General features: G+C 32.4%; 1 protein-coding gene across 5 annotated transcripts in view; it reads right to left on the reverse strand.

Annotated features, from left to right (window-relative positions):
• Positions 1–14,965, reverse strand: part of INTS2 (integrator complex subunit 2) — a 50,341-nt gene that overhangs the window by 17,938 nt on the left and 17,438 nt on the right. For all 5 annotated transcript variants that reach the window (XM_023732691.1, XM_004377845.2, XM_023732692.1 and 2 more), the window contains exons 9-15: positions 14,064–14,189; positions 10,620–10,691; positions 10,418–10,532; positions 8,651–8,719; positions 7,346–7,480; positions 5,823–5,999; positions 4,950–5,058 (exon numbers count right to left, since the gene is read on the reverse strand). In XM_023732691.1, the coding sequence (XP_023588459.1) occupies positions 4,950–5,058; positions 5,823–5,999; positions 7,346–7,480; positions 8,651–8,719; positions 10,418–10,532; positions 10,620–10,691; positions 14,064–14,189 (803 nt within the window). The remainder of the gene's footprint in view (positions 1–4,949; positions 5,059–5,822; positions 6,000–7,345; positions 7,481–8,650; positions 8,720–10,417; positions 10,533–10,619; positions 10,692–14,063; positions 14,190–14,965) is intronic.

Consider the following 14,965-nt stretch of genomic DNA (forward strand, 5'->3'; position numbering starts at 1 on the left):
ATAAAAGGAATTCAAATTTGGCTAATCCAAAACAAATGCCAATACCTTTCCTATAACCAGTGACAACTTGTTAGGAGAGATTATGCAGAACGTATAGGTTCTATGTAAACTACAAAATTTTATTGACAGACATAAAAAATGACCTGAGTCATAAAAAATGACTTGAGTCATAAAAAAAGAATGAGTAAATTCACTCACTCAACAAATATTTATTAAGCGCTTACAATGTGCCAAGTCCTATTCTAGATGCTAGAGACACAGCAGTGAAAAAAGTAGACCAAGAAACAGCCTTCATGAAGCTTACATTTTAATAATTAAAAAAAAAAAATTTCATATTCCTAGGTGGGAATACAATATTGTAAAGATGTAAATTTTCTCCAAAATAATCTATAAGGTTTATTATAATTCTGATCAAAGTCTCGATATAATTTTCTTTTGTTGCACTTAACAAAATCATTATAAACTTCATGTGAAAGATTAAATATGTGAGAATAGACAAATTTATAAACAAAATTTCAGTAGAAATTTCGAACAAAAACAGCAGTGGTGAAAGGCACAAGAAATGTCAGACATAAAAAAGAAAATCCAAAAACAGATATAGGTTTGTAATAAAACTTGGGTATATGTAACAGCAGCCTTCCAAAGCAGAAGAAAAATGATGGATTATTCACTATGTAATGTTGACAAATGACTAATTATGAAAAAATAAAATTGGATCTCTATCCCTATTTTACACCAAAATAAATTCCAGGCATATCTAAATTTTGAAAAGAACAATGTCCTAGAAGAAAACAACAGGTGATTAGTTATATAATGTTGGTACCCTGCTTTGGAAGACTTTCTTCCCCATGAAATTCTGTAATTAAACAAAACCATATACAAATGATAACATTCAATATTGGAAAAAGTACAGGGAAATTGGCATTTCCTATCGTACACAAATGTGGGACTTTACACTGGTATAATGGATCTGGAAGGCAATATGGCAATTCATTTTTTAAATCTTGTAATTTTTTATAACCTTTGACTTAGCAGTTCTATATCTAAGAATCTGACCTAAGGAAAAAAATAATCATGACTGTTTATAATGTTACTTCTAAGGGTATTCATTCCTCTATTATTTATAACAGCAAAATTTGGGGATAATTTAAATGTCCAACAATAAGGAATTTATCAGGCAAGTAACAGTACACATTTATAGTGAAATATTATGCATGAAAAATGTTTTAGGAAAAAAGTTTACTATAATAGTCAAATGTTTAAAATGTATTAAGTAGAAAGAGTAGATTAAAATATATTATGATTTCAACTTTGTGAAAGCTATCATATGTGCAAAGACTAAAGGCTTTTCTAGCAAACTTTTACTAGTGATTATCTCTGGGCAGTAGAATAATGGGTAGTTTATAGATTCTTTTTTGTACTTTTCTCATTTCCTAAATTTTCCCCAGTAAACACACCTTTTACAAATGTTTTTATTTTAAAAGCCAGCTGTTTTGCAGAAAGTAATATATGTAAACAATTAGGTAAGTAATTAAATAAATTTAACATTTTTACTGTTACTACTCTACAATATAGTCAAAACAGAACTTGTGTCAAAATTTAGCTCTAGGTTTTACAGCTCTGAAACTTCCAGCTGCTAAGAAATGACATCTGCCAATGTTTGCTTAAAAGTTTCTGCATTTTAAAAAGAAGTTGGAAGAATTTTCTTCTCTGAAGAAAAATATGAACTGTCAAGTACAAAGAAAAACTTCAAGTTCGGGAATTTTAAAGCCAGTGAGCATTACAGTTTCCCAAGTACCACAGGATGTGTCTCATTCTGCTGGTGACCAGTAAAAAAATGTCACATATAACAGAATGACAGAAGCTGAAATAAATGCCAGATTTTGTTGTTAAACAAAGTTAAGCTTGAGGGTGAGTTAAGCAAGAAATGCTTTCAGCTACTTAAGAACAGGGTTGTGTTTAGGATCACACTGGCTGCTTTAGGAACTGGTAAATATTTCCTTATATATATACAACATTAATTACTATTATCTTTAATTTCAAAAGTATGTAAAAATAACTGTTTTACCTAATTAATAAAGCTTTCAGATGTAGTAAGTAGGAAACTTTTTGTAAAAAAGTTTAAAACTTCAAATGTAATGATAATGTTCAATTTTTTAATTGGGTAGTAGAGCACAAGGATCTATTATATTATTCTTTATTTCTAACATATTCTTTTGAATCTATACACTATTCAATTAAAATTTATATATACACGTATTATAAATATTTAAAGATAAACCAAAAAAGTATGTTTGTGTGAATATATGTATACATGTTTTAAAATGGCTATGGTATTCTAATACTTGGCTCCATCTCAAATTCCAGAATTCCATATTTGAGCTTCTGCAGCTACTTGGTGCCTACTAATAAGGCTTATTATAAAGACCAAAACCATGAAGAGTTAACAGGGTGCTGAAACTATAACACAACATCATAGGTAGGAATGAATTTGAGACAGAATAATTATTTTTTTAGCTATGGAAGTGCAAAATTCTCTCATGTTGGGACATATTATACTGTTACTTATCCCCCTCGCAGATGAGAAACTAGACAAGAAAAAAAAAAAATCTTCAAAACCGAGGAAGCATTTCTCCAAAGAAAGGCCAATCCATCCATTTGTCCTCTACATTTCATCTACTCTCTCCTATCAAGAACATCATTCCAGGTACTCTTCCCTCTCCTACATCACCAATTCTTCCCACTCTACTAGATTATTCCCAACAGCATACGAACATTCTATTATCTCTCCCATCTATTTAAAATAATCCTCTCCTGACCTCATTTTCCTCTTCATTTACCATATCATTTCTCTCCTTCCTTTTACAGTTCCTCAAAAGAGCTATCTCATTGTCTCCAATATAACTCCTCTAATTCTCTTTTGGACTCACTAAAGGAAGCTTTCATCCTACCACTCCAGTAAAACTGTAAAAGTCAAATGACCTCAAATTATATCCAGTCATCAGCTGAGCCTCAGTCCTAATCTTACTTGATCTATTGATATCATTTGATATACGTGATCAGTCCCTCCTCTTTGAAACACTCTTCCCTTTGCATCCAGGATGCCGTATCTTCCTGATATTCCTCCTATACTCCCTCACTTCATGATCTTATTTACTGTAATGATTTTAAATATCATATATGTGCTGAAGAGTCTCAAAGCTTCAGTCCAGGTATCGCCCATAAGTACCAGGCCAGTATATACAATTGCTTCCTTAACATCACCACTTGAATGTCTAAGAGACATTGCCAACTTAGCATGTCCAAAACTGATCTCCTGATCACCCACAAATCTGCTCCTTCTCTGGTCTTGCTCATATTTCAGTCGACAGCCATTCTATCCGTTAGGGTCAGGCTAAAAGCCTCCAAGTCAACCTTGGCTCTTCTCTTTCAAACCCTATGAATCCATTAGCAAAACCTCTCAACTCTACCTTCAAAACATATGTACTGCTACCAGTCCAAACTAGCATCACTTTTTTGCTAGAATCTTGCAATAATCTAATAACTCCCCTCTAACACTCCAGTTCCATCTCCTGTATTCAATCCAGGCTAAGTTGTACTCCTAACCTAAAATCCCTAACTTTTCAATACACATCCATCAAGTTGTTGTAGAAAGAATAGCAGATTCACAATCAGGTGCACTGGTATGGACTAAGCATGTCATTGGGAACAAGATTATATAATCTCTATAGGCCCTTTCAGTTCTAAAATGTCTGAGTGATTTGTTAATTCTGCATGGTATATACACAAGAGATGGCTATACTATTTTCTGTATTTTAAAAATTTTTTTGCTAAAATGTTAATTAATTAAAATAAAAACTAAAGGTATATCTTGCTCATCTGCTATAGCAATAATGATCTGAGTTCTCCCTCAGAACACCTCCTAGTAACTCATTCCTCTACTATCTATCAAATCATAAGTGTCATATTCTTTAACAGAACTCAATTTCCATACGTGGATACAAGTGGGAGACTATTACAAAATGCTTATATTATTAGTCCATATTTTCTTTAATATGACAAAGACTACAATTATAGTTATGGGATATCATCTGTATAACTCTAACAATTGTAGTTAGGAAAGAAAACAGCTAAGAAATTCACAATATATTTAAAACACAATCTTTCAGATTTAAAAAAGAAAAAGAAACTGGTCTGCCAAACACTGAAAAGTGACTTTAATTTACAGCTTTTTAAATAGTAAAATCACTCAGTTGTGGCTAAATAACCAGAATCTTAGAAGAATTTTCCCTAATTATATACTCAGTGCCTACAACTTTTCATGATACTTTTTGTTTCAAATATGAAAAATAAATTAAAAGTATATATATCAAGTAAGCCAAAAATACAGGTGGATTTTATTTTTCAAATAGAGAAAAAGTATTACTTTGTGCTGACATCTTGCATGCTAAATCTGACGTTCTAATATTATATTAAGTAGCCAAGTGCAAAAGCCCAGCTTGGTGATAATTTTAACAACAAAAGGGCAATTCTTCTATTAGCCTGTAACTCTTTACACTAACAGAACGTAGATGGGGCAAAGACTAAAATCAACGGAAAAAAAAAATTCAGGTTTTTTTTTTTTTTAACCTCCTTAGGTTTATCTTGTAACTTATATTTAATTTCTACAAATAAGCTCACTGAAATTGTTAAAAATACAGGCAATTCAGTTATCTATTAATTTAGTCTGTGTAAAAGGAAGACAGAGCCATAAGGAGTGATTATGTGCCCACAAATACATGTACATATACATTAGAGTATATAACACCTATGTAGCAAAGAATATAAAATAATGCTGGAGCTTGTTGGAATATTTGACCTTATTTTCTTATATAACAGCTTGGAAGGTAACAAAATATAAGCAAATAAAATGAACTATTGCTAGGACCATTTCCCTATGCACAGCTTACCTAAAGTCTTTGTGTTTGCTAGGAGAGCTTCCTCGTAAGACAGTACATAGTAGAGCACCAAAAGCTGTGCTGTGATACTGAAACGCTGATTAAGGCGAATGCTGTCACCCTGGAGGTAATGTTATAAACACTTTAAAACACTGTCAAATTTCATGAGTGCTTTTTTGATAGAAAAGGCATTCAAAATATACTACTACTCAGTGTTGCTGCTTCCAAGATCAGCTAAAATGGGGGAAATGTTGCTGTGTTCATATTAAACTCAGAGACAATTTCAAGTTTAAATGAAATCTGAGATGGCATGAAAGATGAAAGACAACATGCTTAACTGGTCTTTAAAACAGAAAAAGACTTCAGCTGTTACTCAATAGCAATCCCATCAGACTGCTTCTGAAAAGCTCAAGGAGTCTAAATTATTACCTGAAACTATCATGAAGAAAATAACTCCTAAAATAAGTATTACGTATTTAACTATAGTGGTGAAAAATACAACTGTTTTTCCCTTCTAACAAAATCAGGGGAAAAAATTTTTCTATCAAATTCTCCATAAATGAATCTAGGTATATCTTAGAATCCCAGGAACCTAAACAAAGCTGTGTGGAATGTGTTGAAATGTCACATAGTGTTTGTCAAACACAGACCTCAGGCTTTGAAATAGAAGTTTTAAAAGAATTTCTCAAAAATGCCTATCTGACAAACTACTTGGAACTAATACCATTCTTTCAATTTTTACAGTGGTTTAATGAAATTTTATCCTATTTTAATTTCTGAACCACCTGGATGTCCTCGAAAGTCCAGGAAAACAATATGGAATAAGTCCGAAGAATAAATTAAAAGAAAAATAAACTAGAAGATGTAAAGAACCACTAGTTTTACCCCAATGACTCCTTGGAAAACATTAAGTATCTCCTGTTCTGTGACTGGCTGATTTGTGGCTTCTGGATTAGATTTAGATGCAGGAGTAAGTACAGAATTTATGTACACATCAATTAGAGGAAGTAACTGAGGATGAAGTGGAGTGGAGGTTTCACACAGCTGTCTATAAATCCAGTCCTAAAAAAGAAGGTTTAAGCACTGAATCAATTATGGCAATAAGAAAAATCAAGGGAAATTATAAAAATACATACATATTTTTACATAATTTATGCATCGATAAACACTGTTAACCCACTGCCATCAAGTCCATTCCTACTTATAATGACCATACAGGACAAGAGTAGAATTGTCCCACAGGGGTTCCTAGGCTATAATCTTTACGGAAGCAGACTGCCACATCTTTCTCCCAAGGAGTGGCTGGTGGGTTCAAACTGCCGACCTTTTGGTTAACAGCCAAGCGCTTAACCACTGTGCCACCAGGGCTCCTCATTAACTGTTAGCAGCTTCAAATATATTATCTAGTTTCACCATTGTCTTTGGTTTAAAAATATGAACTACCTTTATATCCTGAGAATATTGTCTAGTGAAAGATAAACATTAAAATGATAAGAGGCTTGGCTTTGAATTTGTAATCTATTAGTTTTTAAAATGCAAAAACATTTTAAGTTCCTACTATATCTGCATTTAGAGCACCATACGTGTTGTGGTAGAGGACCCCAATGCAGTAAGGAATCCAGGAAGAGGGGAAGTTCTTCACAGCACTCAGGCATTTGTAGAAGACTACCACTTAACCAGTATATTCATTCAGATAGAGGGCATGCAGTAATGGAGGCCATGAAGGTAGACACTTAATTCTGATCCAGCTCATGAAAAATATAAAGAAGCAGAAGATACAACTAGCTGGAAAATAATTTCACTACATCATAAAACAAAGGACAATTAAAAGTAATGTATCATATACATACTGTTAATTGTTCTTTATAAATAAAAGAGCCTCTAGAAAAGGTTCAAACAGATTTCTTTACCTCCAGGGTTTCGGTCTTTCTTTAGAGGACTTTTAACTGTTTGATATAGCCAACTATAACAAATTTAAAACATACCAAAGTATGTATAAGTTAGGTGTTAGGTGTCCTTATGGCAAATATACAAATGCTGGTCATAGCTGACCAGCAACTTTTCCAGTTTGGTGAATATGTAAATTTAAAACAGGCTTTGGTATGTAATGAGTAGCTTTAAAAAGTATAGAAAATGGCAATTATCTTACTAAGGCTTAATGAAATAGCCGTATGCTATTACAGAGAATTTAGATGGATTAGTAAAACTGTGTATTTTGTAAATAACTGAACAGTTATATTGTTTTTAAAAAATCTGAAAGTAGGTTTCTAGTTATTTAAATGACTAGTAACTTAGATTAATACTATACATTTCATACACAAAGCCCACACAAAAGGCCTCCAAACTGAAACTGCACTGGGGAAAAAAGCATAAACTTAGGTTGTAGCTTGAAATAAATAAGGTCATACTTTTATTGACACTTTGTGCTTGGTAAAGGAGCGACTCCTGAGAAGCTGGTAAATACAATGAATAGGCAAAAACCCAGTAATGTTGGCACTCAGGTTGCTGGTGACAGGGACCCGAACTGCATGAGCTGTTACAACCTGAAAAGGAAAAATCATTCTGAAGAGAGAGGATTGGTAGGCAGACTATCAATACTTAATACAAGTGTAGTCCTCAGGAATGAATGGATGAAAATTGTTACGTTTTAATTATTTTTGAATGATGAGGTAGCATACCTGTAGGAGTCTGTGAAGTTCTCTAATTTTTAAACGTTTTTAAACATAGATATGTTCAAGGTGATGTCATGAAGTTATATATATATATATATTTATACATATATATATATTTATGTATAAAATTTGGAATCATATAATCTGGGTTCAATGACTTTGGAGAAGTCACCTTATGTTCTGAGTATATTTTCTATTACAAAATGGGCTAATATTGCCTTAAAATTTTTTTAAAAAAACATTATATGCATTGTAAAGTACCACAGAAATGTAATAGGAATTTTTATTGTTATTCTCAATATGTTATGCATAGACCTCTAACTGTCTTTCAAAGACCCTCCCCAAAGGTGTCTTCTAGTTGGTTCAAATTTAAAGACATAAAAAATAACTTAGGAGTTTCCTAAGTTGGGGACAGGAGGGAGATGATGGTAGAGTTTAGTATAGGGATGAGGATATTAATTACCCTACAAAAAGCAACAATTATGCACATATGAGTATTTTCAAGTATTTCATCTTTTAGGACTTTTTTTATATTTAAAGATTTTAATTGACAAATGAATCTTATAATTAATTTTAAATTTTAGAATAGCCTCCTTTACTGAAAAAATAAAATATCTCTGGGCTTATTTAAAGACAAAAATGCTAAGGACAAATAAGAAATACAAGATAAAGGAATATAGAAATCTAGTTTATAAACCAGTTGAAAATGGGCCTTACAGATTAAAAATTTAAATAGGTCTCTATTTTACTTTTCTCCTGACAAGTGCAAGTGATTACCACATTGAGTGCATCAAGATCTAACAGTAGACTATTCAAAGTCTCCAAAAATATATAAATTTAAAACAGGCTTTGGTATGCAATAAGTAGCTTTAAAAGTATATTTTAAATGGATTATTCTTTACAAAAGTTTCAAAGATGAAATAAATCATTATTAGAAACTGAAAAGAAATAGAGAAAGGCCACATTATTCTCTTAAGCTGAAATATACAAGTTTTCACCCCAAAGAATGCTGTAAAAGAACCTAAGAATAAAAAGAAATACCTGCTCAGTAAAAATTTCCTGTGTGAAGATAGTCTTCATCCTGCTCAAGGAGCTTGGTTTAATTACAATCTGAAATAACCAAAAGAATTAAAACAGCATGTGAAATAATATATAGGAAGCACAATTTTTTCTGGTAAACTTATTATCTAAAATTGCCCTGATAAATAAAACTAATGTTCAAATACCCTACCCTATTTCAAAAGTGGCATTGCAAACCCAACATTAAAGTGTGTTTTTCCTCCAAACAGAACCAGTATATAAAAGTATTTAGTAAATGCTATTATTGGTATTTCAAGTCAGTAGAGGGAACTGGATTATTCAATAAATGGAGCCGGGATAACTACCTTTGTGTGGGGGAAAAATATATACATATATATTTACACATACAACACCATACATCAAAATAAATTCTAAATGGATTAAAGATTTAAATGTAAAACAAAAGAACTAGAAGAAAATACAGGTTACTATTTATATGAATCTTAGTAGGAAAAACATTTCTAAGCACAATAGCAAAGTAAAAACCACAAGAGAAATAATTAATATACATTAAAAAATTAATTTCCACACGGCAAATTTAAATAGCAAAAAAGGGAATGGCAAAGTTAAATGGCAAAATAGACTGGGAAAAACCATTTGCCACACATTGTACTTCTCTACTTTCAAGACATTAAGAACTACTAATATGCATCATTGATTTAATAGTAGCTTTTCAAGGAACAAAAAAGTAACACTACCACATAAACATTACACATCAACTGTAAAATGAATAGCAATTTCAATAACAGGTAAAATATGTGTCTTGAAATCAATGAAATATGGTATTTAAGGCATAATGGCTTATCTTTAATATATAAAGAGCCCTTTTGAGTCAGTGAAAGAAAAAAACATAAAAATCCCTACAGAACATTGGTAGACCTTTCACAAAAGAAATAAACAGCCAAGACCTATATTTTTTAAGCCTTCAGTTTCCTCAGTAACCAAAGAAATGCAAAATAAATGAGACCATTTTTCATCAATCAAATTTGCAAAGACTAACAATAATGGTAATATGAAGCGATAGTGAGCGTGTAGGGAAATAGCTGTTCTCATTCACTAATAGTAACAACTTAAACTGATACAATCTTTCTGGAAGATAATCTGCAATATTCATTAAACACCTTAACATAACCATACTCTTACTTAATAATTGTACTTCTAGCACTTTATCCTAAGGAAATAATCACAGAAACGCATGAAGATCTACATGTGTGAGTGTCTGTGTATTTACATAAATGAGGATATTCATCTAAGCATTATCAGAATTAAAAACTACCTAAATGGCAAATAATAAAGGATCCATTATGAAATTCATGATCATTCCATATGATGGAATACTATGCAGTCATTAAAAATTATAGTATATTAGAATATTTGTTAACATGGGAGTTGAAGTTTTTTAAAATTACAAAATATGTCAATATATCATTTTAAAGAAAGAACAAGACACCAGAATGCTAACAGTAGTACATTTGATATCTCAAAATGATGAAACTATAAGATATTTTCCCCTTTTTCTCTGATTTCCAAATTTTCTGCATTGAGCATCTATTATTCTTTAAACAAATGTTTTCAAAACATACTTTTTCCCAATAGCTCCTGATAAAATTTAAAACTATTAAACAGTTAAAATTTCTTCAAAATGTAAACTATCTAGTTACTTTACACCACAAGAAAAGGCCCAGCTTAGAAACACCTTCTTATAAAAAGAAGATAAAAGAAAATTACCTTCATGCCCAAAGTGGAACAGACTAAGTCAATGATAGCACTAAGTTGGTTGCTATGAAAGTACATAGCCACCAATAACAACATCTCCCCAAAGGAAGCAGAGACGCCTGAAGTACTGTTGAAATAGAAGAGAAAATATTAATTTCCAATGAGAGAATAAGAAAAACTTTCTCACTTAACTGAAATAAATGAAGTCATTTACCTCTCAAAATAAGCTTCTTCTTTTATCATCCAGCTTAGCCATACCACCATTAGCTGCTCCTGTTCAGGTGTGCTGTATAAAACATATCAGAATGGCACTGGTTTAAGTCAGACATACTAGGATGTGAACAGAAAGCTTCTGAAATTATTTTTAGTAGAAATTATTTTTTTCCTTCCATATTTTGAAATATCAAGTCAAACCAACTGCTTGGTAAATTGAGTCAATAATTGTCATTGAGTAGTTCTAGAGATCAAGAATGAGGACCTTTGCTTTTCTTCATGAATCTGAATAGTCAGACCCTCTCAAAGTCTTAATCACTGCATTTGCAAATTGGAGAACATAAACTTCCTCACATTTCTAGGAAAAGCAAAGGCCCTCTGGGATTAAAATGTTAGAAGAATCATATTAACAGCTGTTACTTCTTTTACATAGAAAAAATCTAGTGTTAAAACTTAAGCACCAAAAAGTCATAGACTTAAACCTTCACCGAAAACACAGTAAAATAATATTTTTTTAAAAAAGTCACAGATTGAGTACTAGAACAGAAACAAGTTAGAAAATCATTCACCTGAAATATGAAATTTACAGAAATTTTCTGAGTAGAACTCAAAAACTAAAGAGAAACAAATGATCACTATTCATTAAGAAAAAAAGGACAACCAAAGACACAAGGGAAAGATTAGTCCAAAGAACTAATGGATCACAACTACCATAGCCTCCACCAGACTGAGTCCAGCACAACTAGATGGTGCCCGGCTACCATCAACTGCTCTGACGGGGATCACAATAGAGGGTCCTGGACAGATCTGGAGAACAATGTAGAACAAAATTCTAACTCACAAAAAAAAGACCAGACTTACTGGTCTGACAGAGACTGGAGAAACCCTGAGAGTATGGCCCCCAGACACCCTTTTAGCTCAGTACTCAAGTCACTCCTGAGGGTCACCCTTCAGCCAAAGATTAGACAGGCCCATAAAACAAAATGAGACTAAATGGGTACACCAGTCCAGGGGCAAGGACTAGAAGGCAGGAGGGGACAGGAAAGCTGGCAATGGAGAACTCAAGGTCAAGAAGAGGAAAGTGTTGAGACATCATGGGGCTGGCAACCAACGTCACAAAACAATAATGTTTATTGTTTAATGAGAAACTAATTTGCTCTGTAAACTTTCATCTAAAGTACAATTTAAAAAATAATAAATAAATAAATAAATAAATAAAGGGAAAAAAGGGCAGCTATAGGCTCACCAACTATGAAAAATGGTTATAAAAATATTCCAGTGACAATGACTTTTGTACAGAAATGCCTAGATTTTAGATTTAGAACAAAAAAGAGCTTTTAGAAATTAAAAACTGAATAGGATTAGAAGTTGAGGACAAATCCTAAAAAGTATAGAATGAGTGATTTCTTCTCAGAGTGATGTAAATGTTCTAAAATTAGATAGTAGTGATAGTTATATAACTGTAAATATACTAAAAACCACTGAATAGTACACTCTAAGTGGGTGAATTTTATGGTAAGTAAATTATATCTTAATAAAGCTAGTTTTAAAAATGTAGTACAAGACAAAGGTAGAGGAAATTGGAAGGAATAAGAAACTGAGATGATCATTTCAGGAAGTCCAGTATTCAAATAAGAGAAAGTTTTAGACTGAAAACCTAAAGACATAACCAACAAAATAATTCAAGAAAATTTCCTAGAACTGAATGACATGAGTTTCCAGATTAAAAGGGCTTACTGAGTACTTAGGAAAATGGACAAAAACAAACTCACATCAAGTCATATCACTAAGAAATTTCAAAATTCTAGAGATAAAAACTAATCCTGCAAGCTTCCAGATTTTAAAGAAATAGGCCATTTGCCATAAAGGGAAATGAAATATATGATACAATATGGATGAACCTTGAAATTTGCTGAGTGAAATAAGTCAGACACAAAAGAACAAAAACTGTATGATTCCACTTAAATGAATACCTAAACTATCAAATGCATAGAGAGAAAAGTTGACTAGTGGTTACCAAGTGCCAGGAGGAGAAGTGAATGAGAATTATTGCTGAAGGGGTACCAAGTTTCTACTAAGGGTGACGTAAAACATTTGGAAATGGATGGTGGTGATGGTAGTACAACATGGTGATGTAATTATTATCACTGAATTGTACACTTAATAATGGTTAAAATGGCAAACTCTTTGTTGTATATTTTTTACCCTAATAATAAAAGAAATACACGTGCTTTCACATTTTTTTTTTAAAAAAGCAGGTCACACAAAAGATCAGGAATCAGAATGATATCAGATTTCTCAACAGCAACATTAGAAGTCAGGAGATAAGGGAGTAACACCTTCAAAATTCTCAAAGACAAGTACTTCCAACCTAGAATTCTATACTCCACTAAACTATCAACAAGTGTCAGAAAGGAATAAAGACATTTTCAGAAATACCCAGGCTCAAAGAATTTACCTCCCACACACCCTTCCTAAGAAGCAAAATGAGGGAGAAAAAAAAAAAAGATGAAGACACGATATGGAAGAAATATGAGTGCCAACAACAGAGAGGTGAAGCAAGTTCTGAAATGATGGTGAAAAGCAATTCAAGGGTGACCAGGTGTAGCATGTAACCAGTCCAGATTGGAGCAGGTCAAAATGCTCCAGGAGAGATTTCTTCAAGAAGATAAAACTGATAGAATATCCAATGAATGTGAACATCTTGAGAGGAGATTTAGATTGCCAGAGAGTTTGGGGTTGCATTAATGGTAAACACATAACACCAAGCAAATAAAAAAATTTTTAAATAAAAACACAGGATATTTATTAAAATAACAAAAGTTTTGCAGAGGGGAAAAAGCAATTATCTACTGCATGGTTGAGCTCTCAGTAGTGTTTACATAATCATAACAATATAAACAAATATATATATAGGTCTAACCAAAATTGTAACTACTGAGAGGATGGGAGAATAGGAAGGAGATGTAGATGTGTTAGGGACAGACAGAAGACGGAAAACTAATTCCTCATCTTCTATAGTTGGAAGTCAACAAAAAAAAACACCTAAAATTGAAAAAGCAAGATGTAAACATGCTATATAAATAAACATGTTATTTAAAGATGTAATTGAAAAAACAAAAGAACCAGCTAAAAGAACTGAAAGAGGTTCCTCTAAGGAAGGAACAATAGGGAGGAGGGGAGTTAAGGACTGTTATTTCCTTTAACAAATCTTTAAGAACTATTTTGGCTCCTTTAAACATGTGCACATGAAACTTTGATAAATAAAATAACTAGCACATAGCAAGTACTACTGACATCCTTTTATTTAAAAAGATACTACATACAGCTGGCCATACCTAGGCTGGTTTTTGTAGTTAGCTCCTAACCTAATGTTATAGGTGCATTCCAACAAATAAAGGAAAACAGACTTTGAGAAAATACAGCAGTGTATACAGTAAGGTACCTGACAAGTGTAGAAAAGGCCAGTAGCATACAAAAGGAAAGTGAAACAAAGCGAACCCCAGCTGGTGTAGCAGGAGGACGGCTTGTCATCAACTGCAATAACTGTTCAGCTTCTTCCTCAGTTGGTCTAAAAACGAATAGATTATTAGGCTTTACTCTTTTTAGTTGGAGGAGGCAAGAAGAAAAAGTGAACTTCCCAACAGTTCAACTTTTTCAGATACAAATTTTTAATTTTATAAGGATATTTCAGTATTCATATAATCTTTAACATCTTAAGTTGTCAAAAGTAAATCAATTAAGATTTTACATCTATAGTGTGCTTCCTCATACAAAATACAGGCAATCCTCACTTTGCGGTAGTGTGGGACTATAAAAATGACAATGCAAGCTAAAACCATGCGATGTGATCTTAATAATCAGTAGGAAAAGTTATGATTGTTCCCTGTCCTTTAAAAGTTTGATCAATCACTAAAAACTGTCAGTTATAATGCATAGAGAAATGAAAAAATAGTAAAACTAGTATTTATTTAGTATACTAATTGAAAACTAAAGTGTTTTATTTCTTTGTAAAAAACTTATTAAGTAGTTTGAACAGCCCTTCCTTCATTTTCATCATATAATTTATGAGACAGAGTGAGCTTCTTTTCTATGCCTTGGTGAACGGTCATACTCCCTTTTACATTTGGATCAGCTTCCTACATTTTATCCTTTGCACTGTCAAAGTTGTGAAATATCTGCAAGTTCCTTTAATGTGAAGCTCTGTGCCAGCATCACTACCTCTCGGATATCTTCATCCATTTCATCACAATCACTTTCCTCATTTATGAGGACAAGTTCACCTTCACTAAGTTCCTCTGGCTACATACCTAGAGTCTCTTGAATGGTGGCAGTGTCAACATTCCC

This window comes from Trichechus manatus, unplaced genomic scaffold, assembly GCF_000243295.1.
Source record: "Trichechus manatus latirostris isolate Lorelei unplaced genomic scaffold, TriManLat1.0 scaffold00054, whole genome shotgun sequence".
Classification (NCBI taxonomy): Eukaryota; Metazoa; Chordata; class Mammalia; order Sirenia; family Trichechidae; genus Trichechus; species Trichechus manatus.